At 37.0% G+C, this 26,653-nt stretch overlaps 1 protein-coding gene and 1 long non-coding RNA gene across 24 annotated transcripts in view; one reads left to right on the forward strand and one right to left on the reverse strand.

Annotated features, from left to right (window-relative positions):
- The window catches only part of LOC110402264, a 99,684-nt gene extending 77,598 nt beyond the window's left edge, over positions 1–22,086 (forward strand). For both annotated transcript variants that reach the window (XR_002441014.1, XR_002441016.1), the window contains one exon: positions 20,625–22,086. This is a non-coding gene — a long non-coding RNA (uncharacterized LOC110402264). The remainder of the gene's footprint in view (positions 1–20,624) is intronic.
- Positions 17,287–26,653, reverse strand: part of ADGRL2 (adhesion G protein-coupled receptor L2) — a 383,711-nt gene continuing 374,344 nt past the window's right edge. For 11 of the 22 annotated variants that reach the window (XM_021404127.1, XM_021404137.1, XM_021404133.1 and 8 more), the window contains 4 exons: positions 25,982–26,110; positions 25,467–25,563; positions 22,683–22,811; positions 17,287–19,383 (listed from right to left, as the gene is read on the reverse strand). In XM_021404127.1, the coding sequence (XP_021259802.1) occupies positions 18,629–19,383; positions 22,683–22,811; positions 25,467–25,563; positions 25,982–26,110 (1,110 nt within the window). In that variant the 3' untranslated portion in view covers positions 17,287–18,628. Of the gene's footprint in view, positions 19,384–22,307; positions 22,460–22,682; positions 22,812–25,466; positions 25,564–25,981; positions 26,111–26,653 lie in introns of all 22 variants that reach the window. The other 11 variants (XM_021404144.1, XM_021404140.1, XM_021404139.1 and 8 more) reach the window with 6 other exon arrangements.

Consider the following 26,653-nt stretch of genomic DNA (forward strand, 5'->3'; position numbering starts at 1 on the left):
TCAAAACAAAGCTATGTATATGAGGGTGAGTGGTTTATTTGCTAATGTAATTTCTCGAAGTTTTAATTTGCGTTTTCAGTGCTACCAACCATGGAAGCTTCTGTTTGAGGCAGGATCAAATTGGGAACTGTAATGCTGAGCCAAACAGCAGCTCAGTAGTGAAAGCAGAAGCCTTCACTCTGGAGACTATTGAACTGATGTCTTAAAGTGTAAAATCGTATTTCTGAAACAGCTAATAAACCACCCTTTGTCTCCAAAGGGCAATTTTGTCTTGTACGCTATGCTGTACTTTTGCTTATATTAATTATAACTGTCCTCATTTCTGATCTTCGCTGTTTTTTCTTCCTTCGCCTCTTTCATCACTCAGCAGCAAGCTTGTATTTTATGTGCAGAATAAATGTTAGTCCTGTGTAAACATCCTATATAAGGTTTATGTACCACTGAATTTCACTTAAATATGTTGAACTGCAGGTGACTTGAAAGCTGTCTAGACTTATATCAGCTATCAGCATGAGATGAATGTTACCTCTTAAGCAATACTGTAAGGCCTGTTGTGGCTTAGAATTAGTGTTATGAAATGGATTCTCAGGCCATAGCATTTCCTGCTGTAGCAGCTGCTGACAAGCTGATGTCATCAAAGTCATTTGGAAACTAGTGGGCTACTGAAAACTATCTTCTGCTGCTGGAGTAGATAAACATATTTTTTTCCTTGCCAAAAAAGGAAAGTCCGTACATGATATATAAGCAGTGGCACAAGTACTTCCGATAATTCAGCAGAAGATAGAAAGAAAACCAGAAATATCTTGGTTCTAAAGATGTCTTAAGACAAAGCAATTCTTATCAAGCAATGATTGTAGCATGAGTAGATGTATTCTATCAGAATTGGAAGAGACCTGCTGAAAAATCTTCCTGAGGGCTTAAGTCCAGTCTCCAAAAATTGAGTATTTTTTTGTTTTCTACCACCTGTAAAGTTCAGGAATGAGTTTTTATGTGGCTGCATGTTTACCTGGGAGAAAGGAATTTTTAATTGCATCATTCCTTTGTTTTATTTTTAATAACCTTGATAAAAATTAGGTTTTTATCTTCCTCACCTCATTGATGCTGTCAGTAATGAATGCCAAGTAATCAATAGTCTTGGCCTAGGATTGTTTTTGCAGTCCAGGATTGGCTTTAAAACTTGTCAGGTTGCATTTGTCCAACTTTTTTTTTCATGCACTATAAGGCTAAAGTTGTAGAATGGAGGGAGAGAATATAGGGGTAACTGCTGAGACTCTCAAGATACAAGCAGAATTTAAGTTCCTCATCTTCTCATTTCTAAATACGGTGAAAGGTGGCAATAGCACACCTCGCTAATCTTTCCCGGAGGAACTTGCCCTTCGTGATGAAGAAAAGAGCCTATGAAAAACCCAGCATTTCTAGGCTGTTCTCCTAGCAACAGGAGATGCAATTGCCCTGCCATAATTTGCAGGTTTTAGACAGCAGGCATGTAGGTCTTGCTATTGTCTTTCAAATACCTTATTTTTAAATAGGTGGTTGGAATAGAAAACATTACCCTCAAATCCCCACTTGTATTGAGGAGGGCTCATCTGACACGATAACCTGAGTCAGAAGGGAAAAGTGGGTAATCTTAGGAAGATGCAACCTGAAAAAAGAGGAACTGTGTCTGTTTTTTTCCCCTACTGCTGCTGAACTCAAGAAGTACAGAAAACCACATTCGCAGAGGATTCATTTTCATCTGTAAACCCTGGAAATGAGAAAAGTTTACTAGTGAACTGGAATGATCTGTTTCTTTGCTTTAGGCAGGTAAAAGATAAGATTTGGATTTGCTCTAAAACACTAATTCTCCATTTCTACTAGGACTTCAAAAAGTAATCATTCTGTACACTTTTTACATCTCCATTGCCCTTCTTTAAGTTTGCTTTTCTGTGTGTGCCTGACCTCTGGTAGGGATATGGACATTAAAAGTCCCACTGATCTTTTGAGAATAAAGACTAGGACTTTAAAAGAGAGAGGTATATTTATACATTGGGTTTACTTTTGTCACTGAAACTCTAATACATTTTTAACAATGAGGCAGCGTTTGTTCAAAGTATGGTAACTATTTTGTCTTTAAGTATACATATGTGGATGAAAAAAGCTGAAGACTCCTAATTCAAAATATTTCCAATTTAAACTACAGTATTAAATGCAAACATCAAAGGATTTTTATGATTATCTCCTTGCTCAAGAGAATGATAATGTATTTGAATATAAAATAGCAAAGGTTGTACTATCCCACTTTCTTCTGCTAAACCTCTTCATAAGGTTGTGTATCTCTAACAGGAAGATGTCTGAGAGACAAGATGTTCTAAGATGAGGTTAAATGAGTGAAAGTCTTAAGAATATCCTGAAAATTATGGGTTTAAACGCCTGTTACGTATTTTAGTAATGCCTCCAAATCAGCAGACTTGCAAGTTCTTTTCTTATAATTCTGCTGTGATTAAAATAAAATAGTGTGTGATACTTTAAGGATCATGGCCTCAACTAATAAATATGGAAACAGTGTAAACTTCTTTCTGTTAAAGGAGTTAGGCATGTAACAGCAATTGCTCTGTCTCTTCCAGTGGTCCCCCGAAGTCCCATCTGAGATGCTCTCTGGGCAGATGTCTTTGCTCATAGTGTCTAATGTAACAGTAGATAGCTATGTTTAAGCACAGAATTGTTCTCACTATTTATTGCTTGGCTGCGCCTTGGGTCTTACAGGAGTAGTGAAATCTCAGATGTAATTAGACAAACCTGGAGGTTTGCCCTTTGAGTGCAGATCTAAGCTGTGGGTTTTTTCCAGCTGTTCCTGAAGCTTGCAAAGGGTTGGGTGGAAAGCAGCTGTTTAAAACTCTTACTTTTAAGAGGAACCTACACCGGGGAACTCTTCTCCTGGTTTGCTCTAGTACTTCTGCCAGTCCATCTTTGTGAAAAAGAACTGTGCCCCACAGCCTTTGATCTGGAACATACTGTGAGAAACCTGCCACCAGTTTTCTTTGTATGGATTGCTCCAGGAATAAGAACATGCACAATGAAACAAAATAGCTGTTAGTGAAGGTGTCTTGCTCATAGTTCTGGAAAAGCATTTTAGAAAAAAGTCTTGAGGCAGATTTTTCTGATATATGAGCATTGTATTCTCTAGATCTTAGTAACTTCTCTGTTGAACCACTACATGCACATTAAGTTCATCTTTATTCTGTGGATTAGTATAGCAGAGTAACTCCAATTTTGAACCTCCATCCAAGTGCAAAGACGTATATGAGACGGTAGGTGGATCATAGCTCAATAAAAATAGGTAAAACAAGAATTTGAAATTGGGTTCAGATGTGAAAAATAAACTACATTTAGATGATCATTAAAAAGCTCTTCAAGGTTGATATCAGCTGATTGTCTAGTTTCCAAAATCCAAGCCAAGGTCTTCACAAGTGCCACAGTATCATAACAGGACTATAACTGTCCAATAGCTTTTCATTGCTCTAAATATTTTAAAGACATTTAGGTACTTAAAGGCACTATTAAAAAGTACTCCCTTTCGCTTTGGCATTCTCCTGGAAGTCAAGACACAGAGATGCATTTTGCAGCCTGTCTGAAGGTCACTAAATCAGTTTACTTTATGAGAAAGAACAGTTAGACAACTTGTGTACTATTCTTTTTGTAGAAGATGACAATTTAGGGCAGGACATGGTTTGTAATTAGCATAATCAGGAGTATTCTTAAGACACGCACATGTCAATTTTGCAATTCCTTTTACAGATTCAGCCTCAGAAATGTATATGGGTATCTGTTTCATGGAGCTCAACATCACTATAACAAGTTTCTAGATAGCTCTATTTTAATGCTCAACTAAAATTTGGATTCACAAAAGTGAAAAGGTTTTGCTGACTCTGATAGACTATTTTTATTAGAAAGTTGGCAGGATTTTTTTAATTTTAAAATATACCATATTAGTTACAGTAAAGACTCCACTAGCTCTTTGTTCTTCTCGCCATAGAAGGAAAATCTGTTTTGAATGTCCTTCAGTAACATTACATCTTCACACTTAATCTCTCACTGGATGGATAATTGTACTTATTTTTGTGAATCATTAAAATTCTCACTCTCCTTCATCAACACAGTCTAATTTTCTTTCAACTTTTCACTCTCATCCTTCTTTTAAAGTTTTTGTTTCTCCTTTGAACAAAAAGAAGCGGGATGACAATTCTTATTTTCCAGGGGCTCATGTCATGTTCAGTATCTTCATTTACCTCTCCCCATGTGATACTGCAGCCACAATTACTGACCTGAAGGGATTGACTTGAGTGATTCATATCCTTTCCTCATCTTAATTTGAAACTATTCTGGTAAAAGAGTAGCATCTGTTGATTTTGTTTTTTTGTTTTCTCCTGGATGCAGATAACCCATTCTAAGAGAAAGCAATGAGCCGTGCTCTGTTACTGAGTGCTCCAAAAGTCAGCATATGAAAGTGAATAAATTGATTCTCTGTCCTTCACTATGATTTGTATTATCCCACTCTTTATTGAATTAAATGTGTTAATAAAGGACTTATGTAGCAGCTTAGAAGGAGCCGTCTGTCATTTATCAATTAATTACCCATGAAAACTGAAGTTACATGGTAATAGTAATTGTACCCATGGTGTCAGGCATATGCTATGTAAAAATGCAGTCACCTTGAAATAATATGGTCAAACTAGCTTATAACCTACAGAATGCTATTAATAATATAGCAGGACTGGAATTTGTTCTGCAGTGATGTATAGACGGCAGAATATTTTATTTTTGGTTATAGTTTTCTGTCACAGGTGATAAAATTGGTTGAGCTATATTTAATTCTGAAATCAGGAATTTCTCCCTTGCCAGATCTTACATGTATGAGGTAAGTTTAATGTTTCTTTGGGAGTGAGGGAAGGGTTTGGGGAAGACAGGTCGTAGAAAACCAAGTTGTAAGATAAGTTAAAGATGCATTGATAGAACCTGTATTGATTTCAACAGCTAATTTCTAAATGATATGATACTGCCTTCACTGCTGTTCTATTTTAAAACCAGGCTAATGCTTGGTCAGCTGCTGCATATTGATAGGTGATGAAAGGTTCTATGCAGCTGCTAAGTTACAAGTGATGTTATATGCTTCACGTCATTTGTTCTGCATTAGACTGCTACTGTAGGAGCTTAAAGAGAAAACAATACAAAACAGGAGTACATTTCTACCTTTTAATACCTCCTGGGTTTGCTCTGGAACAAATAAAACTGTAAATGAAGCAGCATATGCAAGTATGAAAATACAGTCTTGGAGGTTGTGTAATACGTGCTGATGTTCCTGCTCTCTCCTCTTACAGTACTGACTGCTGGAATTATTCTTGAACCCCCATGGTGCTAATGTCATTTAGTTGTCTTGCAGCCTGTTTGCTATTTTAGCCAAGTCATTGGCTTGATAAACTTTTCCTGTTATGATGACATGAACAGATACTGAGACAGTTCAGAATTTGCTGCTGTAGTGTCAGACAATGAATGCAAATGATAGCATGTTATTGTTTGTCTTCATATTAGAATTTAGCTATGCTAATTATATTGTCAAAGTCCATTGTCTTCTCTGTTCCTACAGAGAAAGATGTAGACACCCAAGAAAGCTTACAGTTGACCCTGGTAGATGAGATATAATGAGTGAGTAACAAACGGGAACAAAAAGAGGCTGAAAGAGCAGCAGCAATATGATGACCTAAAGCCTGCTTAAATCAAAACCAACATGCTCATTAACTACAATTGCCTTTGGAGTTTGGAAGGATGATATAAGAACAAAAAAAATAATCTGAAGACATTTCAGTTTTTATACATATCAACTTGTATAACTTTTCAGTAGATTTTCAGCAGAAAATAGAGCATTGTCTTGAGAAGGCAGTTGACTCTTGGTTTGGTTAGTTAGCTTTTTATGCAGTTACTCATCATGGTTAAATAAACAACACCTTAGTATGAATGTAATATGATAAGCCGCATATTAGACTTTTCCTCTCTCCAGCTTTAACCTATACCTTAATAAATGAAAAATAACATGCCTCAAATTGCAATTATGCACAGGCATTCATTTCAGTATCAGATGTTTGGATGCAGTTGTAAGTGTTCCAGTTGTGCCAATAAATAAACAGTACATCTATTTTAGCTTTATTTTGGGAGCATTTTACACTTCAAGTACATTACATGCTTCTGATCATTCATTATGCACCATGTACTCTTTGTAATTATGGCAATCTGACTAGTTAAGGTTGAAAAGGTAACTGCCACTAGAAATCAGAAAAAGTGAATTAATTAATGCATTTTGTTATGTAAGAGAGCACTGTCAGAGTTACCATTTTATGTCAAGTTCAGAAATATGCTAAAATGCTGCCCTTTGAGAAAATGTATTCTTAATGTTTCAGTTGCACTGACAGAGATTCACTTCAGGTTTCATTCCAAAGTCATACATGTATCTCATGTCAAAAATCTTGGCTGTAAATGATGCTACCTCTGTGCAGTAGAACAGCATAAGGAAAAGTGAGGTCAGTCAGAGTATACGTAATCATGTTGTTGAAAACATGAAATAAGAAATTACCACTTCTTTTTTTTTTTGTCCTGTACCAGGGAAGTTCCCAGGTGGGATAAATGTTACATTAAAACTTCCAGCTTGCGGTGCTGACTGAAGAAAACCTCTCTGTAGAAGAAAGTGTTTAAAATAAGGTTTTACATCCAGTTCAGCTAGGGTGAATATGTTTAAAGCTTGGCTATGCCCTTAGATAATCTACATATGTAATATGGTATCAAATAGACATGACATTAGACAGATGTTATTACATAGCATATTTGCCCAGAGAGATTGTGGATGTCCCCTTCCTGGAGATGTTCAAGGCCAGGCCGGTTGAAGATTTTAGCAATCTGGTCTAGTAGGAAGTGTCCCTGCCTGTAGCAGGGGAGTTGGAACTAGATGATCTTAAAGGTCCCTTCCAACGCAAACCATTCTATGATTCTACTTGTGAAGTCCACACACCATAGAGATTCATGCTGTCTTGGCCTGTGGTTGACCTCTAGTCCTGTTGTGAGGCATATTCCCAAACCAGGCCTTCTGGTGGTCATTTTGTGTTAGGGCCCGGTAGGGAAGGCACTGATGTGTACTAGGTACCTCGTGTTGCAGTGATTAGCTGCTGCTTCCTCAGGATGAGGGATCCTTTGTTAAATCCTTTTTGGCTGATTCAAAGCACAGACTTCAACCTAAAGGTGCTAAAAGGATAAATATCTTAATTTTCCTGTTGTAACTATTTAAGAAGCCTTCAGTTTGACTGAAGGAAGTGAAAAACTGCTTTTTTTCTTCTCTGGATACTGCTTTAAGAATACAGGTTTTAAGTACCTGCTGAGGGTGAGCATGGCTTATCTGTCTCTCTGACAGAGACAAGCATGACCTCCTCTAAAGACAAATGGTGTGTCAGTGGCCAACTGCAGAAAAGACAAAGAATTCCAAAAGCTGTGAATATTGCTGTCAGCTACCCTGGGCTTATTTAATATCCCTTCATTTCATCTCCTTTCATAACTTTAGACTTTGCTAGTCAAAATATAGGTTTAGTTGAATACATTCACAGAAGCATGATACAATCGGTTCTGCCATATTCCAATATAGACTGGCTTACCTGTATGTATTACTTGCCCTTTTACTGTTCTTCTATAAGACAAGTCACTCAGTCAGTCTTTCCCATTCCTCATTTAGATCATCATTGTCTTGTCTCCTTTTAGCTACAGTGCTGAATGAACTCTCTGATTAAACAAGTGGAAAATCTGTGATGTAAACTAAATTTCAGGGAAAAGAAGAGCAAAGAAAAACATCCCATTAAAGGCAAGCAATAGCCAGGAAGTAAAAGAAGAACCTGTGTCAAAAAAGCAAAAAATTCAAGAGCAGAAAAGAAGTTCAAGGGTGATAATGAAAAGGATCAGAGCCCTTTTGGAGAGTAAATACTTTTAGACAGGTATTGATCTGGTGGGGAAAAAAGAGCATATGCTCTCCGTTGTGAAATAGCACTTATGAGGCTGATGCACACAGGAGCAAGGTTACAAGTAGTGAAGAGAAACAAAGCATTTGTCCATGGTTGGAAAACACTTTAAAAAAAATGGAAGTCTTGTTTGTCTTTATTTTAAATGTCTAGTACTCCAGTCTAAGAGTCAGCAGACTGAAATACAGGAAGATCTTAGTGGTTCAGAAGAGTAACCATATACTCGCTGAAGTCAGCAAAAAATTTGCCATTGATTTAACTGGTTGCCAGGGCTTCACTACAGGCTTTACTGTTGTAGTCTGCTGCTGACTGTAGAAGAAAACACATCAACAAGAAATATGTGGCAAAAACTGCTTCTGCTCTTTTCACTTTTTCTCCTGCTGAAGACATTGCTATGGCCCAGTGCTGGGCTTGGAGTAAGGGGTACAGGTGATTTTTCTACCTGCACGTCTAGTTGAACTGGATTCCTTTACTTGTGGGGTCATTCCACTAAATGGAAGAAGTTGAATATGCATAAATACAAATGTTCTCTTGTTGCCAAAATGAAAGTAATGCACTAAATCTTGTCATTCCCCCAACTGTTTTATTATTCCTTACCTGTTGAGAGAAAAGTGATTAAGTAGTGAGCATTAAACGTACCAGTGATGCTACAAGTAGGAGAGCATGGATGTAGAACAGTACTGGCTCTATGACAAGGTAATGAAACAGAGATGATGAGTAACAGAGAGAAGTGGCAGGAAATAGTACCATGCAGCAAACCTCACTCTGTTCTTGTTAACTGGTGCTGGTCTGGAATAATCCCTCAGACCTCAATTAAAATATCCTGATTTTCTATTGACATAAATGGATTCAAAATGTGTTTGGGTGGATTGTCCATGCCCTGGACCACCTTGGCTTGTAACAGAATGGCTGTGCATGCACTGCCTTCTAGCTACATTGAGATGGTTGTGATAGTCTTTCAGTATTTCAGCAAAAATACTCACTGAAAGCTGTATCAGTAGGGCATGGTATTTTTCTGTAATTTGCCAAAGCCAACCAGATTAATTTTGTGAGAGATCATGAAGATAATTTCATTCCTGACAGTGACTTTTTTCTCAACCGAATGCTTTCGGTAAGTCTTGCTGGACTCACAGATGTCAGTATACTGAGCACATGTGTAGCTCAGTGGTAAAACTGTTGAGCCATTGTTTGTCTAGAGCTACATTTTTGGCATTTATTTACTTGTTTGATCTGGCTGAGCATATTATCTACTTTGCTTCATTCTGTGGCACAAAACAAACAGCACCATTTCACATAGAGGTTCTGTACATCCTTCCTTTTTCCTGTTTTGGTGGATAACCAAACGCTAAGTATTTGATGTGAAGCAACACTTCCCCTTACCTTCTTAAGCATTATCATCATTCAGTGAGGAGAAAAGTTATTCTTCACAAGGAAATGGTGCTGGTGCTTGCAGATGTGAATTCCCAGGCTGAAAGCAACTTCATACTATCCATGGAGCACAAGACAATGAAGAGAAGCCCTCTTCATTTTATTGGTTGCTAGCAGATGCCTTCTTAACTCTGCTCACTGCCAGTGTTGCTGACTCACGTGAAGTACACTGGCTGGTATGCAAAATGCTTCAAGAGCAGCCTGTCTTTTTATCTCTGCAGTGAACCAGTGGAATGTGAAGTGCAAAGCTTTTTTCTGTATAACACTGAAAAATCAGTTAAATTTATTAAAAGGGCAATTTCATCTGTATAATAAACTTGCAAGCTTTTAGAACCTGGTTGCAACTAGTTGCTGGTAGACTCCCTTCCAAAGGCTGAAACTTATAAGCTAGTGTGTAAAGAATCAAACCTCACAAGACAACTAGTGGTTTCTGAATGATTTTCCAGGTCTTGTATAATCTTTCTGCTCCATAGAAATGTAATTTTTTTCTTTTTCCTGATAAATGTGAATCAAATATTAACTGCTTGCATTTCAACCTAATCATCACTTTCCTAGAAAGTGCTGGGGACTGGAGAGGAGAAGAGGAGGAGTTTGGTTTTTATCAGGGCAACCAAGTGCTTTTCTGTGCATATGTTTAATGAATTAATCAGGCTACTTTAGTACACAATTGCTCAGATTGATAATTATTCAAGAAACAATACTGCCTTGGGAAAATCTATAGCAATAAAAAAGAAATCTAGATGGACTGAATAACCTTTTCAGGCAGATATTTATCTCCTAATGGAGCTTTTTCCTTTTCTTTTTTAAAAAATCTCTATTCTTTAGAAAATGCATTAGTAGGTAGTTTAGAAAAATAATCAGATTGTTAGTGTTTAGAGTCTAGAGTTCAGGGTGGCAGTGAAATAAACATTAATGGATGGTATTCTCAGATGTATAGCTGAGAAGATTGTTAGGTTTTTAAATATAAAGTCAAAGTGGCAATATGAGCTGAATCTATGCATCTGTACTCTAGTGACAACTGTTACCATTACCAGTATGAACAGATAGCAGGTTCTAATTAAAGTTGCAAACCAGAGGGAATAGGCATTAAGAAAGAAAAGAATAATACTCTGAATAAATTGCACTTGATTTACTAGTTCACAAAAAAGGTCTAAAAATTAGTACCTGAAATTACTTTAAATACAACATCTATCAAACCACAGAACAATAATCAAGTCAGCCTAATTAGAGCACTTATAACTATAAGCAGCATGTAGCATGTTCCTATCTTGACATGGGAAGACTAAGCAGTCCCTTAAGTGCCAGTTAATCTTCAACAAACTTTTGCTGAGGCTTTGGAGAACCCCTTGCACTGGCTACCTGCTTCCTTCAGGTGTTGGACTGCCTGGGGTATAACTGTTGTACTCTTTCTGCAGCCACGTGAAAAGCAGTTTCTGTGTGCACACCACAAGTTGGATCATGAAAGCTCTGAGTTAATAATGTGTTTGGTAGGACCAGTTTGGCTCATAAATAGGTATTAACCTTTTTTTATCTGTAGGAGTCACAGTTACACTTTTGCTTACTGAGTATTCATTCAGGCCAGCAATGCTCTAAATATAACTGATGAACATTGTCTGTGTGGATATATAGCTTTTAAGAGTGGGCATAGATGAGATTCCTTTATTAGCGCTGGGAGTGTAAATCACTGGCCCCTCTGGATGGGTGTCGTTACCTTGTTTATGCTGGTGGGCTTCAGCAGAGAGGGCATGCTCATAGAGCTGGGTGGTGCATGGAAAGGCTGTGCCATGGCAAATGCCTAACTGGCTTTCTGTCACAGCATCTGCTGACTCTTTTCTTCATTTTCAGTGGCTTTGTGAGTGGTGGAATTCTGGTTACTGAAAGAATTTGTTTTGGATCAATCCAGCTTTGAAAGTCTGCTTTGAAAATGTCAAGGCATGCTTAGAATGATAAACTTCTTGACTGTTGGAATCTGGCAATAACTGTTAGATGAAGTATTTAGGATGTTAACATGAACTAACAACTCTGTATTATAAATGCTTTATTAAACTGAAATACATTGTTGAACAGCCAAAATAGATGGACACAGGTGAGGTTTTTCTGTCTAGTTTGGAGGGGTTGCGGTTAGCCGTGTTGGGAGTGAGAGCAAAATTAATCCTGTACCTCGTTTGATCATTCCTCTGTTTTCTTCCCTATCTCTGTGTATTCTCTTTGTCCCTCTTGGATTTTGTGAAACATGGCTGGCTCTCCAGGCAGCCTTCAATGTACTTTGAAACCTCGTTAGGTTTCCTTGTTTATCATTAAGCTTATTCCTACAAGCTGGCATGTGTTTGTGCTTTGTCATGGAGCTGTTTCCCTGTCACCAGCCACTTCAGCTATGGTGAAGCTCTCCTCAGAAAGGCTTACAGCAGGAACTCTCCACTCAGCTGCTCCCACCTGAAGGAAGGACAGGGCTGCATGCCCACCTCAGACTTAGCAGTGTGACTGTAACAGCTCAGGAAGAATTAGGTCACCAGGAGCAGCTCGGCATGCTGAGGGGCCATGCACTCTGGACAGCCTGGCTGTGGCTCTGAGTTTCTCAGCTAGAAGCTGTGTGGAGACAAAGGCCTGCGAGCCCTGCTGGGTCCTGAGCACAGCTCAGTGCTGTGGAGCCTGGCCCAGCTTTGGCACTTCATTGCTGGCACCTATAGTCCCTGTGGGCTGTGTGCACTCAGGACAGTAACTTCAACAGGTGGAGAGAAGGAGCCCAGTGTATGGATTATGGCATACGAAGGCCCCACTGTCACACATAAGGAGGGCAGTGACTGTACTGGCTGTGTGTCACCTCCACTGTGACACTGTGGCTGCATGTCCATAGCAGCAGAAATTAGGATGACAAAATGTATGTGTCTATGAGGTTAAAATTACTTCTGCCCCTGAAGTTATGTCCGTTGTGCCTGTAAGTGATGTACCTTGGGATTTCACTGCCTGAATTCCACCTGAATTTTACTTTGAACAGGCAAGTGCTTTTTGGTCAGACATCTAGCAGCACGTAGTATGGAAGAAATGGTGCTGAAAGAGATGAATGTGCTCAGGGCAAGAAAATGGTGCCTCTATAACACACTGAAGTTAAGCCAGTAATATGGCTGCCGGGGCAGAGGGAATGGCTGATGTCATTTATTTGGATTTTACAAAGAAGAAGAAATCCTTGTGAAAACATCCCTACTGAGAGGCCACTAAAGCAGAACAGAGTTTGGGGAGTGAAAGCTGAAGTAGTGGTGTGTTAGAAATTAAGAGGTAGAGCAGGATTAAATGGTCAGGTTTTTTTTATCATGGCAAAAGGCTAATGGTGTAGTGCCCCAACACTCTGTATTAAAACTTGTGCTATCTGAAGAGGGGGATGCGCACACTATCTGAGAGGTGGCAACATTTGCTGTTAACAGCGAATTATTTCAGTTAATCAGAACTAGGGAAGATTGGGAATGACCTGAGTTAACAAAGTGAATAAATGGGCTATGTGAAGCAGATGAAATGCAGTGCTGACAAAGTTGGGCATGGTTTCAAGGGAATAATTGAAGTATCTTGTAGGCTTTTCTGAGTTCTATGTTATCCATAACTATTAGTGAGATACTAACTGCTTTTCCACTCTTAGTGGAAAAATTTGTGTTGTGAATAGATAGTAGGAAAATGAAATATTGTCTGAGGGCAAGAAGGATGGAATAGAAAATACAAATCCACCCATAAATCAACAAAAACAACCCAACAATAATTTTGCACTTGCCTTCTCTGTTACAGTATTCCAGCAAAGAGTAATTCTGGCAACTAAATTATTAGAAAAATGAAGGAGTTTGAAGATAAGGACTTGTTTAGAAAGGAGTTGAGTACTAGGACATAGAGTGGAAATACTTAAAACAGTGACTAGTATGAAGAACACCAGCTAAGAAATTTCTATTTATCCTGCTAATGCAAAATAAATAAAAAGCAAAGTGGGCTATTCAAAGTAAATGAAAATGAATTATTTTCATGAAAACCTCGTTAACCTTTGAGACTCATTCTCCTAAGCAATCTGGAGGCTGAAAGTTCAGCATCATTAAGCTATTTTAAAACTATTATTCTATGAGATGGCTAGAACAGTTTCCTCAGAGAGAACACTTCTTATTAGTCTGTTTCTCCTTTTTTTTTTCTTAAAACAAAACAAAAAAACTATACAGGTAATATATAGATTGTTGTGAAACTGTTTGTGAATCAGACCTTTTAATGTACCTTTGTGTTTCTGTGCTCAGCTTTGCTATCCCTAAGCTTCAGACTGGTTTGCGGTGTAGCACCTCCGTTGTGCCAGGGCCTCACTCAAACATACAGATGTGCAATGAAAAAAATAAATGGTTAAAAATTAGATCAACTTTGCTTTAGAAGAATTATCTTGATAAAACTACCTATTCTGAATGTTATTTGTGCCACTGTGACTTTCTCAGTCTGGGATTTCATGATGGTGTGTTACATGGAATAATGCTTTAAATCTCCTTGCTGCTGAGCTGAGGCTTGTATGGTTGTCTGCAGTATTGCTGCCCACTCTGGCTGCATCGTGGTGTGATCTTTTTCACATGCCAGGATTGCTGATGGGGTGCAGTTGAGATTAATGATGACTTAATACAGTAAGAAGAGATATTAATGCTCTCAGGCATGAATTAATGAAATACCATTGAGAATTTATCCTGCGTGAGTAAAGGGATTTGGAAGTTGTCATTCTAAAAACTACATGAAGTATTTTACTGAAAAAAGGAAATGCTTTGTTGAAATGGGCAGGGTCCTAATGAACACTTGCTCTAGATTTTTGTCAGAGCTGGATGACCAAGCTGGATCTGTTGATTGAATTCCTACTGATTATATGAAGCACAAATCTCGTGCATCCAGGGCTGTGGTGGTGCTAACTTCAGTACAAAGCTGGATTCCAACCTCTAGTGTAGCCCTGGGCTAGAGGCCCAGCATGCCAGTGGCATCCATAAATCTGAATCTATGCAGCAAGACCCTTGTTTCTAGGAATAGTAGCAATGCCCTTCATAAATGTGGAGGTCAACTGTCGCCATCTATTTGAAGAAATCTAAAGTATGCTTCACTGTGAGCTCCCTCTGAGTCTTTGAAGGGCTGAAGTGTTTTGTAGGGCTACAGCAGAGCTGGAACTGAAGAACTGCTGCTGTCTCCCAGGACTTCTCACTTTCCATCATCCCTTAGAGTGTGTGAGTTAAAATCCCCGTGAAGGTGTGTGTGTGTGTGTATATACATATAATTGTCTGCCTGTAGCTACTCTTAATTTATAAAAATTACATTCAGAGATAAAACTTTATCCTATGTTGTCATATAATCAATTATGGAAGACAAGCTTCGTTAGTTTTGAGGCAGAATGGGATAACAACAGTATATGGGGACCACTTTTGTTTTTGTTGTTCTGTTAATGTCTGCTCTGAGCAGTTCAGAAAGAAAAATTCCTTATAAATTAGGACATAAAATATGACACATATTTTATCCATAACTTATGTCAATTTGAAACACCTTTTATTGTCTACATAAGTGAATATATGTAAACTTTATTAGTAATTTCATTTCCAATTTAAAAGAAGCAAAGGTGTATCGTAGAATTCACAGATAAAGGTTAATTTTAACTATAAAGGTATTACCAGTGTTGCATTTCTTCATGTTATGGTTCACTTATGTAGAATTGAGATGTATTTTATATTAAACAATGCATAGCACCATTATACAACAGTTCACTAAATGCACATCCCATTTAATCTTTTGCTGGAATATAACTGAAGTTACAAGGAAGAATTGGATGGAGCCAGTAGGGTTAACACTGATACTAACAGGAGATTACTAGCCATAAAAAAAATTACAGCTCTTCTGAAAGACAGTGCCTAAAATAGCAGCATATCCTTGGCACCATCATAGGAACTGGTTAACTGATGACCCTGAAGAAACACTTGTTTCCATGCTGTCATTATTTCACTATTCTTGAACTCTTCCTCTCAATTCTTCTGTCCTTCTGATCCCAAGACAAGATGGCAGGAACGTGAGAGAGAACACAAAGAAATTACAATAAGCTGTCGGCTATATAATTATATTGTAAGCTACTACACTGAGAAGTTACACCAACAGAAATTTGGCAAGGTATTGACTGCTAGCTACTAGCTAAACACAGGACACTTCACTAGCGAAACATTAAAAGAAAAAGAAAGAAAAAGGAGGAAAAAAACCAGGCTCACTAAAAAGCAACATCTACACTACAAAGAAGCTAACAAAAGAATTCCCTTATGATACTTAGGTTCAGCTGGTTCATCTTAGGTTCATCAGCTCAATTTTCTTGTTTTATGAATACTTGTTACATTTGAAATTGGATACCTTTTTAAGATCACAATGCTACAAACCTTCCAGCATGTAGTTTCACCACCTTTAGTTAGACAGCATGTGACACAAAGGAGTACTCGCTTGAAATAGGGTTGAATATTCTGCTGAAAGCTGGTGATGTTACTAGGTCATGTACTGTAATTACTTGAGCACCGTGGGTTTAAAATCCCTAAGACATGATTTCCTAGGTAGAAGGCAGCAAGTATGTTTTTAAGTTGCCAGACAGACCAAGGGAATCATTTTGCTCCAAAGTGTCTGCTGGTATACCCTGAATCAGAACAAATCTTTACTTCAGAGAGACTTCAGATTTTTAAAACATCTCTATTAAACATAAGTAAACAGTTTCTGATTAAATTTTAAATGTCCTAAAGACTCTACAGTAAAGATAGCAACTTCTAAGTATTAAAGAACTTACTGGCAAGAGTTACCAGCAGGGTACAGTAAAGATGTCTTTGTCTTCAGTGGTAATTGTTACAGTGTCACAGGCCTGATTACAGATAGACTGAGGTTATCTGAGCTACATGGTTCCATCTCAACCCAGGTATTTTTTACAGAGTTTGATCTGTCTCAGTACCAGGAATCCCCCCCCCATTCCCCAGAATTTTTTGAAATCCAGACTTTTTCAAAATGCACCTATGCAAAACTACTGTGTATCAATATATATTCCTAATGGAGTTTTATATATACCAGCAGATTAGAAGCTAACAGAATTTATAAGGCTTTCAAATGAATTTTTGCTGTTTTAACTGTAGTCAGTCACACGGGCCACACATGAAACAATGGCCCCTGTGATAATGAAAGAAGGCATTTTCAGAAGTTGCAACAAATGAAGTCCTTGGCATGATCTGTGAGAAGCCTTGGTTTAGAGGGACAAAAAGAGGCCTGGGAACCAAGACAACAAAGACTTCATACTTCCAATTTTGCCACTTACTTATTTGTCGATAACATCTTGGGCATTAGCTGCCTTCTGCAGTTTCCAGTCCGATAGATAGAAATGGGGGCAGTCATGCTTATTTATCAAATTTATAACAGTGATGGATTGATTATTTGTATAGCACTCTGCGTGCTATCCAAATGCTGCTTACTCATGTTTTCCCTGCTACAAGAATATATTTTCATCACTAATAATTACTGCTAATTACTGTTGCTGAAACTATGATGGTGGTATTTATGACCTTATTTTTTATTTCAAATACATATGCCTACTTAAGAGTTATGTAAATACATGAAATTACAGTACATTTTCCTAATGACCCCGCTACATCTGAATTTGATCCTATTCAATTGTGACTAAGGTAATGAATAGTAAAGATGAACTCTTTTCTGTAGCACTACACAGTTTCTATTGTATTCTCGACACTTACTTAAATCATGAAACGTAAAGAAGCCATTCTAAGCAGGATACATCTGGGTCAAAGGACTGCTGATGCCAATTATGCTTTGTACATAATAATGCACATTTTACCTATTTGGAAAAAAATTCACATTTATTTACTGTCAAACAGGTGTTAAACTTTACACTGGATATTAGTGATGGGCTCATTATTAACAGGTTTACACAAAGGGATGAAAAAAGCAGAATTTAGTTGAAACAATTTACAATTCATTAGATTTTTATCATAAAATAAATTAATTACTAAATATAGGCAGAAGGAATATGGAAGAGTAATAGTTATGTTTTATTTATTTATTTTTTAAGGACAGGCACCTTTTATTCACGAGAAATTTTGTGAGAAGTGTCCAGTGTCCCCTTTGCCCCTTACCACCCAACCCTGATTAAGAATGAACAGGGAATTGAGTTACAATCTTTGTTAGCTATACCAAATTTGTGCAAGGTTTGGCATAATTGGCTTCTAAAACAATTTTCTCCCCGAATTATGTTTTTGGCAATAAAAATTAAAAAAAAAAAAAAGAATAAAACCTAACTTGTCAAAGCAGAACACTGTTTACAGTGGAAAAATAAGTGAAAAATGGGCAGAACTTGCATTTTAAACATACTACCATACTATGAACAGAGTGTAAGAAAAACAGCTTATAACATATGTGCAACCAAGAGCGTTTCACAATATTTTCTTCAAACTCTTTTAAAATTATTTTTAATGACAATTATATTTCAGTTGGACACAAATGTATTTCTTTTACCCTAGCAATAGAACAAAATATAATTTCTTTTGCTGTTTTTTCATGAGAACGGTTCATTGTACAGCTGAGGAAATATATGAAATAAGGCCTGTGGCTTGATTGCTAGTGGTTAGACATGTATTCAATCTTTGCCTTAATGGAAAAGATTTGCAGTGAACTGCAAACTGATGCAGAATATCTCTCCTGCTTTTGCAAGTCTTGTCAGGAATAGTAAGGTACAGTAAATTTGTCCCACAGGATTTCAGAGCCTACGCCTTGTATATAATACAATGTAGGCCTAGGAAAAAAAAATGATGCAGCCATATTTACAAATTTAGTTCACACACTGCTGCAGTAAAATGGCTGGAAAGTGTTTTATTTTTCTTTTTTTTTTTTCCTCCACAATTTTGTTAAATTCAGCAGCAGAAGATATCTTAAAATACCTTGTTGGTATTTCTTTTCTTTGTAACAAATAATTCATTTTAGTATACTCTGTGTATATACAAAGTTTTTGTTTTATAAAAATTCACAGAACTGCGAGGTCCAGTCATCCCCATTACAGAGGAGAACCACAGGGTCAACAGAATTGTCTCTTCAAGCAGATACGAGGGAGCCTGCACGGGGCCAATTAAGTCTTTTTAATACTTGTACGTGGCCTTTAATATTTCCTTGCTACACTATTAAAGGCTTGTCACTAGTTGCATTTGTCCTTCTCTAACATCTCCTTCTGGAATACATCCTTCCTTGTTAATGGGAATTATATAGCCGTCGCTATTACCCCTGCTGATTTGATAGTACATCTGAAGCTGATGGCCAGCTCCTAGATTTGGCATGCTCTTGTAGTAAATGTCCTCATTTTCACTCCTCCTGGAGGGAGAGAGATCTTCTTCAACATCGGGGCTGCTCTCTGGGTATGGAGAGTCTCTGAGGTTGGGCATGCTCGTGTAAAGAGAGTCTCTGTTGGGGGACTGGAGGTGGTCGTCAGCCTCGGCTGTCAGCTGTGAGACGTAGCTGTCTGTTCCCTCGGTCTTCACTTTCTTCTGGGGCTGGTACAGAAGGGAGTGAGTCCGCTGAGGAATAAGTGGGGCCTCAAGCTCTTTGTGGTGCAGCTCCAGGCCAGGGGTGTCACTGTGCATCAAAGACGAGGCGTCTGCTACGATGGCGTCATCTTCGCTGCTGCTTCCACCAATCACAGCCTTGGCTGGCAGTGTGCGCTCCAGGTTATGGTTCTTGCTGCTGCCCCGCAGGTTGTTGTGCACTAATTCTGAAATGATCATCTTCTCAAAAGCAGTATCATTCAGGCTTAGTCCACAGTCTACAACTTGCACGCTGTCGTTATAGTCACCGTTGCGCAATGAGTAGCTGTTGTTGAAATTACCATTTAGCGGTAGAGTATCCATGGCACTTGTATCCCTGGCATTGTTCAGTGAATGTCCTGAAACAGAAAAGGACAGTTCTGGTTATTGCCTGAAATGCTTTTTATCACTATTTTTTTTTTTTATTTCTTTAATGTAGTTCAGGACAAAGTTGTACTTGGAAATAAGACTTGAGAAAAGTTAGGTTATGGAACATTCCCAAATGTAAACAGTTGCACACCTTACAGGAAAGATGCTTTTATACAATAGTAACACGCATTTACTGTGGGGAATAGTGGCATTTTAATTTCTTAATTTAATGTCATTTCTGTGACTCTTCCACAAGGAACTGTTCACTCCATGCCCTTGCATATGTAATGCAAAGCAATTTGTTTGGAAACATCTATGTTTTGAAGTACATCACCATGATTTAGAAGAAAAAAAATTAACAGAATTTGTCCTAAACAACACTAAATTAAAAAGGAATTAGATCACAGACATAACTGAAGGTAATGTACAACATAAACCCACAGAACTGGCAAGCAACTACTTTAACACATTTCTAACGTTTTTCCTTTTTTTTTTTTTGAGATGAGGTAAAGAAAAGAATGAAAAAAAAATGGATAAATACAAAGAACTTATGTTAAACAAGGACAGCCATCTTTCACACTACAGGGACCAGGGCCCACAAGCACCATCCGACAACACGATAGACAGCAGGTGGAATGACTCACTTTGGACAACTCACATCATGTCTGTCTGCTCAGGCTATCTGGCCTAAGAGTAGCTGATATATAAAAGAAAGTAAAATGATTTATTGTAACATGATGAAGAATTACTGAGCTTCTCAGCAACTTAGTCAGAGCAAGGGTTCAGCAAATTAGATTACTAAGCAATAACAGCTTTTCTTTTCCCACTTAATGTAATTTTTTTGCACTAATTCTGTCTGCCAACAACAGCCCCAGGCTTCTAAAGGTCAAAGTTTGCCTGCAGTCTGCATCAGTCACAGTGACAGCGCTGAATGAACCAGAATAGTTAATTAAGAGTTAGGCCCACAGTTACCATGGGCATGGAAGTCAAATGCAGAAATGTTAGGAATTTCTGTAAGTATGTGTCAGAGAAATTAAAGCAAAGAATAAATATTAGTTGTGGAATGGGAAGAGGAAATCAGCCATGGCTGATATCTCATAGCTGCTGGACAAATGACAGATTGGGTAAGTCTGCTAAGAAACATGAAAATAAGTTCAGGGGGGGGAAAATGAAGTCTTACGATGATTAAGGTCTTTATGTTTTGATTTTGACTCTTTTTTTTTTGTGGTAGTAGGGGGGAATAACACGATAAAGAAAAGAATTTCCTACAGACACAAAGACATGTAAACTATGACAGCACAGTGCTTCCCAAGCAAAGGAAAAGAAAAAACTTTGAAAGAAACTAAACAGTCTGAATCATGGAAAGTTGGATGGTTAGAGCATTCCTGGAAAATCACTTTATCTACAGAAGAAAGAATGGAGTGACTTTACTGAAATGAGACTGACCACTGTGAGGCTGCTGCATTATATGCAAGGCTTGGAGGAGTATAAGAAAAAAGCTGTTTTGGAAAAAGATTATACATTTTTTGTTTTTGTTGTTTTTTCATAATTAAAAGCTGCAGCTTATCCTAGAAAATTCAGTCTTCTCTGGAAAATACTGTTTTCAATTAAAAAGTAATTGCATTTTCTCATGAAAACATTTTTGTCTTCAACTTTAGAGAGCAGAGTAATAATTTCCAAATAAATTCTAAGTAATTTGCAAACCATTTTGTAACTAACTCTGTTACTGTTAGCTCCTCTTCATGTGTACTGATTTAAACAGAGATGAGGGTTGTTTGAAAGGTCTCTTTAAGCTTTGATTAAACAACTTTGTAGTTCTGCAATTTCATATATGTTCTAAGGCTTTTTCTTGCAATGGATTTAGCTGTGCAGAACATATGGCATTTATAAAAGTAGACAACACATGGACCACATGCTGGCATTCATTTCCCTCATGAAAGTGATTTAATTCCATAATTTTAATTCTCTTTTCTTTTGCTAAACAGATACCAAAATGTATCTGATAATCCAAAATGAGTTTTCTATGATATACTGCAGAGTTAAGCATACTAAAATATATTCAAATTGGTTTGATGAGGCAAATTTTGTTGCCCAAGATCAGGTAATTATTTGAAATCTTTCCATAGCCTGTAGCAAGATTACTGTGGGAATGTAAAAATATAAGTATATTGTTAAGCATTTCTGCTTGACACTGCTTTGGTTTTAAACAGCAAATTATTTCAGCATTGTATAACTTCTGTTACCAATGGGGTTTGCTACAGACCTCATGTTGTTTTCCAAAAAGCAATATGCAAGTACTTTTTGAATGAGGAGACATTTCATTTGCAATTGTGAACCACTTGCCCGCTGAGTCTACTTCATGACCGCTAGTTATGTTTTAATTGCGCCCATTAAAAATCATGCTGAAAAAAATTTACATTTGATAGGCAAAGTTAAGTTTTACTCCCATACTTGTCTCTCTGTAGGTTGCTAGAGGAAAGCATAAGGAAAGTAAGAAAACAAGAGAATGAAAATAGAAACTACAGTTCAGTTAAAAAGGAAACTTCAAATAAAATCTTGAAACAAGGTTTTATGAGCTCTTTATCAAAGATTTATTGTTCCAGTAATACTAAAGTGATCTTACAACTCATCTAACAGTAATTGCTAGATATTTACTGATGAACTGCACTGTAGTTAAAAAAAAAAAAAAAAAAGGCAACTAGAGAATGCAATAACAAAATGTTAGGTAAGTGATGACACCCTTTATTCCAACAGAACTAAACTGTTCTAACTAACAACTGTTAATCTCATGATTTTCCTAAAGGAAATGATCTACCATAAAGCTGCACTATACTATAGATCCATTTGACGCTGGATACGATTTTCTACGCTGCGGTATCCAAAGGTGTCAAGATGCCTTGCACTGCTTTAGTACCTAATCCGTTCCATGAGCAGGTTTTCTCAGCAAGCTTTAGAGTCAACCTTACATTGCATAGACATGATACCTCTAAGTGATATATATCTTGAAGATGGGCTCTCAGACCATGTGCTGTCAGTCCTGTAATAGTATATTAAGATTTATGCCACCTGTGTTAAAAACATGGATAATTATTGGTAAATGCTCTTATGGCAAAGGCATTACTATAATATAGTGCAGTTTTACAAGCTGACATTGGCAATACTGTATTTCTCAAACTGACAAATTTAGAATGTATGACTAGGGTACTGCAACTTGAGTTTCTATATAGGGAAAAGAAAGGATTTGGAGCAAGCCAAGAAAAGCAGTTTTATTCAGGAAGTATGAGCACACCTGGTGAGTTAAACACAGGAGCTGAAGGGGCATTACATACAACAGTTTCAGCGAGCAATGTGTTATAGGGGTTGTTAGTGCCATGTGGTCGAAGAAGAGGGTTTGTTAGTAGGTAATTGCCAGTCATTCCTAAAGCAAAAGAAACAGAAAAAAATGTCAGTTCTTTAATTCCTTTCTGACAGTTTCAATAAAGAATATTTTTTATTCATCATGAATCATGTAGAACCTGTCAAATGTAATTCAGTTGAAAATTTCTGAATGTATCTGAGCTATATGTTTGAAATGGGAGTAGGAAAATACATTGAAATTCCAGTAATTCACAGGTGCTGTCCAAATCCCCAAAGTAAACATCTGGTGACAGTGACATTTACTAATGTATACAAAATCGCTGTTACACAAGAATAGCAATTAAATGTGTAGAGATCAAGGTACTACATAAAGCTATTGCAACTTTTAAAATAGTATCACGGAAAGTTTCTGTCCAGAATGGAGAGAACTGAATTTCTTGAATTTAAAGGTATTGAAAAATCTCTTATGACGGGATCAGAGCTGTTATTCACTTTACGACAAACACACGGAGAGTGGAAGGGAAATTGCTGTTTTCAAACAGACAGTGGATGACAAACTGCAGGCATATCTTAGTATATGCAAAAGTATGCATGCTGAGGGGAAAGCAAAACATTTGCTCTAAGAAATCAGAGCATTCACATTTTCTCCTGGGACATTCATGCTACAGATTTATCTGCCAGGTTTTAAAAAAGAATTCCTTGAATGACAAATTTTATTTAAACAATCAGTTTACAAACAATGTAATATGAAGCATGATACTACAGGAATTAACAGATTTTTTCAAAACCTAGTTTACGTGTTAGTGCGACATCACTTAAAGAATTCAGAAAAATTAGAAAAAAATAAGCATCTTTTGAGAACTAAATAGACAATCTCTGACTTCTAAATACAAGAAAAACTGTCTGGAAGAATGACAAAGAAAACTTACTTTGAACAGTTAAGTTAAATTTCTACTTCCTTTTCTGTTGCTCTGCACAGCAATAAATCAGAATCACTGTATCACAGACCCAAGGAAAACTAAAAAGCCAGCTATATCTTCATACTGTATTTTTATTTGGCAATGGAAAAGGTAATATTATATTCTGTATTAATGCTTGGTACTGAACAGAAGCAGAAGAATCAAAGATGCAGAGATCTATGGCCTGATTGTGATCGTTTATATCAGTGAACAACTAAAAAACACTTCACTGTAGCTTTTTTTCAGTTGTAATCTAATTTTTACAAGAAATACTAACAGAAATACTTTTGTTGTGTACCACAGTTAATACCTTTATTTGAATTACAATCTGGAATTATTTATAGTATGAGAATTTTTTATCCAATCCAAAGTTTTTCTACCACTTTTAAGGCATTGATTTTTATTTTAAATAAAACCAACGCTAATTTCTAAATAATCACTAAACTATTCTTACAGGTATTTATCACTGAGATAGCAGAATTATTGTAATTGAGTAACAATAGCATCAGTTAATTTTTTCTAGTTACCACAGAGCATCTCAAGTGATGAGACTGGAGCTCCCAAGCAGGGAGAAGCCTTCAAAACCTGCTCTCAGCTCTGAATCACCTGAAGCTGCAGTGGGGGCAGAGCGTACCTTCCATGGTGAAATCACAGACTTTTCTTTATACCATATTTGTAGGCTTTTAATAAATAAAACACAAAATTCATTTTCTACTTTAGAGAAATCAGTTGATACTTTTTATTTTGCCAGAGGAACATAAAGATTCAGGCAGAGGGAACAATAAGACATACAAGTCTTAGATATTTCTGTAAGCCAGTAGGATCATGCTTTTTAAAATCTTGTCTTTTGCCAAATGCTACACTTTTTTTTACTTCCAATGCAAACATAAGTTAAGTACAGGTCTCGACCACCGAATCTTCTAAAAAGCGCACGGGAGGAAAATTTGCTATTTGTGATTCACAAGAGCTTTACAGTAGTCCTGACAGTGGTAAATTTTCTGTTGAAAACCTTCTGAGCTGAGCAGGAATTGGTCAGAACTACATGTTTTATCTCTTAGGGATGTGAGTGGAACAATAGGCTGTGAGCTTGGCTTGCACAGTCTTCGCCTCCATTACTTAAACTGCTTTAAAATAAAGGGGTGGGGGAAGTGGAGAAAAGAAGGGACATTCTGTGTCGATTAATACCCTCGTCTTCTAACTAGACATGAAAATGCAGTTACAGATTTCAAAGTCTAATTGAGATAAGAAACTTAGTTTTGGCTTCTGTGCCTGAAAATCTGGATTCTATCCCATGTGACAGATACAATGCTCTTTGAAATAAAAAAGATAAATGCTTTACAGACATCTTTTGCATAGAAATGATATCAATTAGATTTCACTGGGAAAATTTCTGCACCTAAAAATCATAGTCAAATATGCATTAAAATGTTACTGCACTCATATTTCTGTTTCAGATTTAACCTATAAAGGTTAGGAAAGATTTAAAATTATGATCTTGCTTTTAAGTTAAATTATTGATGAGACTCATTTAAATGCAATCCCATGAATCGAGGAATTCAACTTCTATTTCAGGGGGCCAGCTGAGGGAACATGGCTTTAAAATGTGCTCGTGGATGACTTTAAAACTCTACTTTTAGAGTACATTTGTTCCAGATTTTTTTAACACGTTCTTTTCAATTCTTCTGTGTTAAATTAAATTATATAAAATCTGTATAAAATTTAAGTCTTCTAAAACTGAAATGTTCCCAGTGACTGACCTTGATTAAGTGTTGAAGTGCTGTTGATGTCACCTGAGATAAAAGAAGATTCAGATTGTTTTCTCACAGTGTCATTCCACATTCTCCTTATACGACTCTGTTAATGTAAAGCAACAACACAGAAGTGCATTAAGTTACAGAAAGATTTTTTCCTACTTATGTACCATTATATATATTCTCATTTATTTTGGACTAAAGTAAGCCATTCTTATAGCAGAGAGCAAAGCTCCATCCTCTGTTATTAAAATTCTAATTTATTAAATTTCATTTAGATGAAACATGATGGTATAAACCTTCCAATAAACCAGCCCGTAATTACAAGAAAAATAAGGTGATTGCATTAGACCAAACTAAAATGAAATCTTTAAAAAAAACCAATTCTAGTATGCAGAAGTGTGTATTTGCCATCTAAGTGATAATAATGAGAAGACAATTACTACTTCTGATTGGAACACATCTCAGAAGGCTTTTTATAAATAAGGTTAATTAAAAGATGTTGTCAAAATCTTTGTTACCTGAGTGCCAGAGGAATAGCGAGCGCTAGTTCTTGTTGTTGATGCCTTCACCGAACTGTGGGGACTCTCAGTTGGTAGTCCACCACAGCAGTAGGAATGTCGGAAGCATTTGCCATATTCCTTACGTACCTATGGGGAAAAAAATTACTTTAGCACAAAAAAATAGTGTCAAATACCTTCACTGACAAAAAGACACGAACCTTGCACTGAAAATACTCAACTGCTTTTCAAGCAAACATTTCAGTAAAAACAAGAATTATCTGAAGGCCATTAGCGAAATCACATATTTTACCTTACTTAATGGCAGCATTATCGGCTAGCCAGGATTTCTGAATTATTTCTAAGGTATACACATATTTCATTTAGATGTGTATTAATAATTGTTACTGAGTTATTATGCGATGATTTTTGTTTTGTCTTCATATTATAGATTAATACAGTTTTTTTTACCTGAATTGAACATTGGCTGAAAATATTCTTTTTTTTTTGCAATAGTTTTTGGTGTGTAAGCCATAGAAAGCCTGCCTTCCCATCCTGGCATGCAAGAAGGGCTGCAGCAACGAGCCTTTGAGTTTCTCAATACTGCCCATTTAAGTTATTCCTTCCATAAAAGCATGCCAGGAAGACTGTATCTACTCTAAACTACTAGGACTATGAGCATTTTTTCACATG

This window comes from Numida meleagris, chromosome 7, assembly GCF_002078875.1.
Source record: "Numida meleagris isolate 19003 breed g44 Domestic line chromosome 7, NumMel1.0, whole genome shotgun sequence".
Classification (NCBI taxonomy): domain Eukaryota; kingdom Metazoa; phylum Chordata; class Aves; order Galliformes; family Numididae; genus Numida; species Numida meleagris.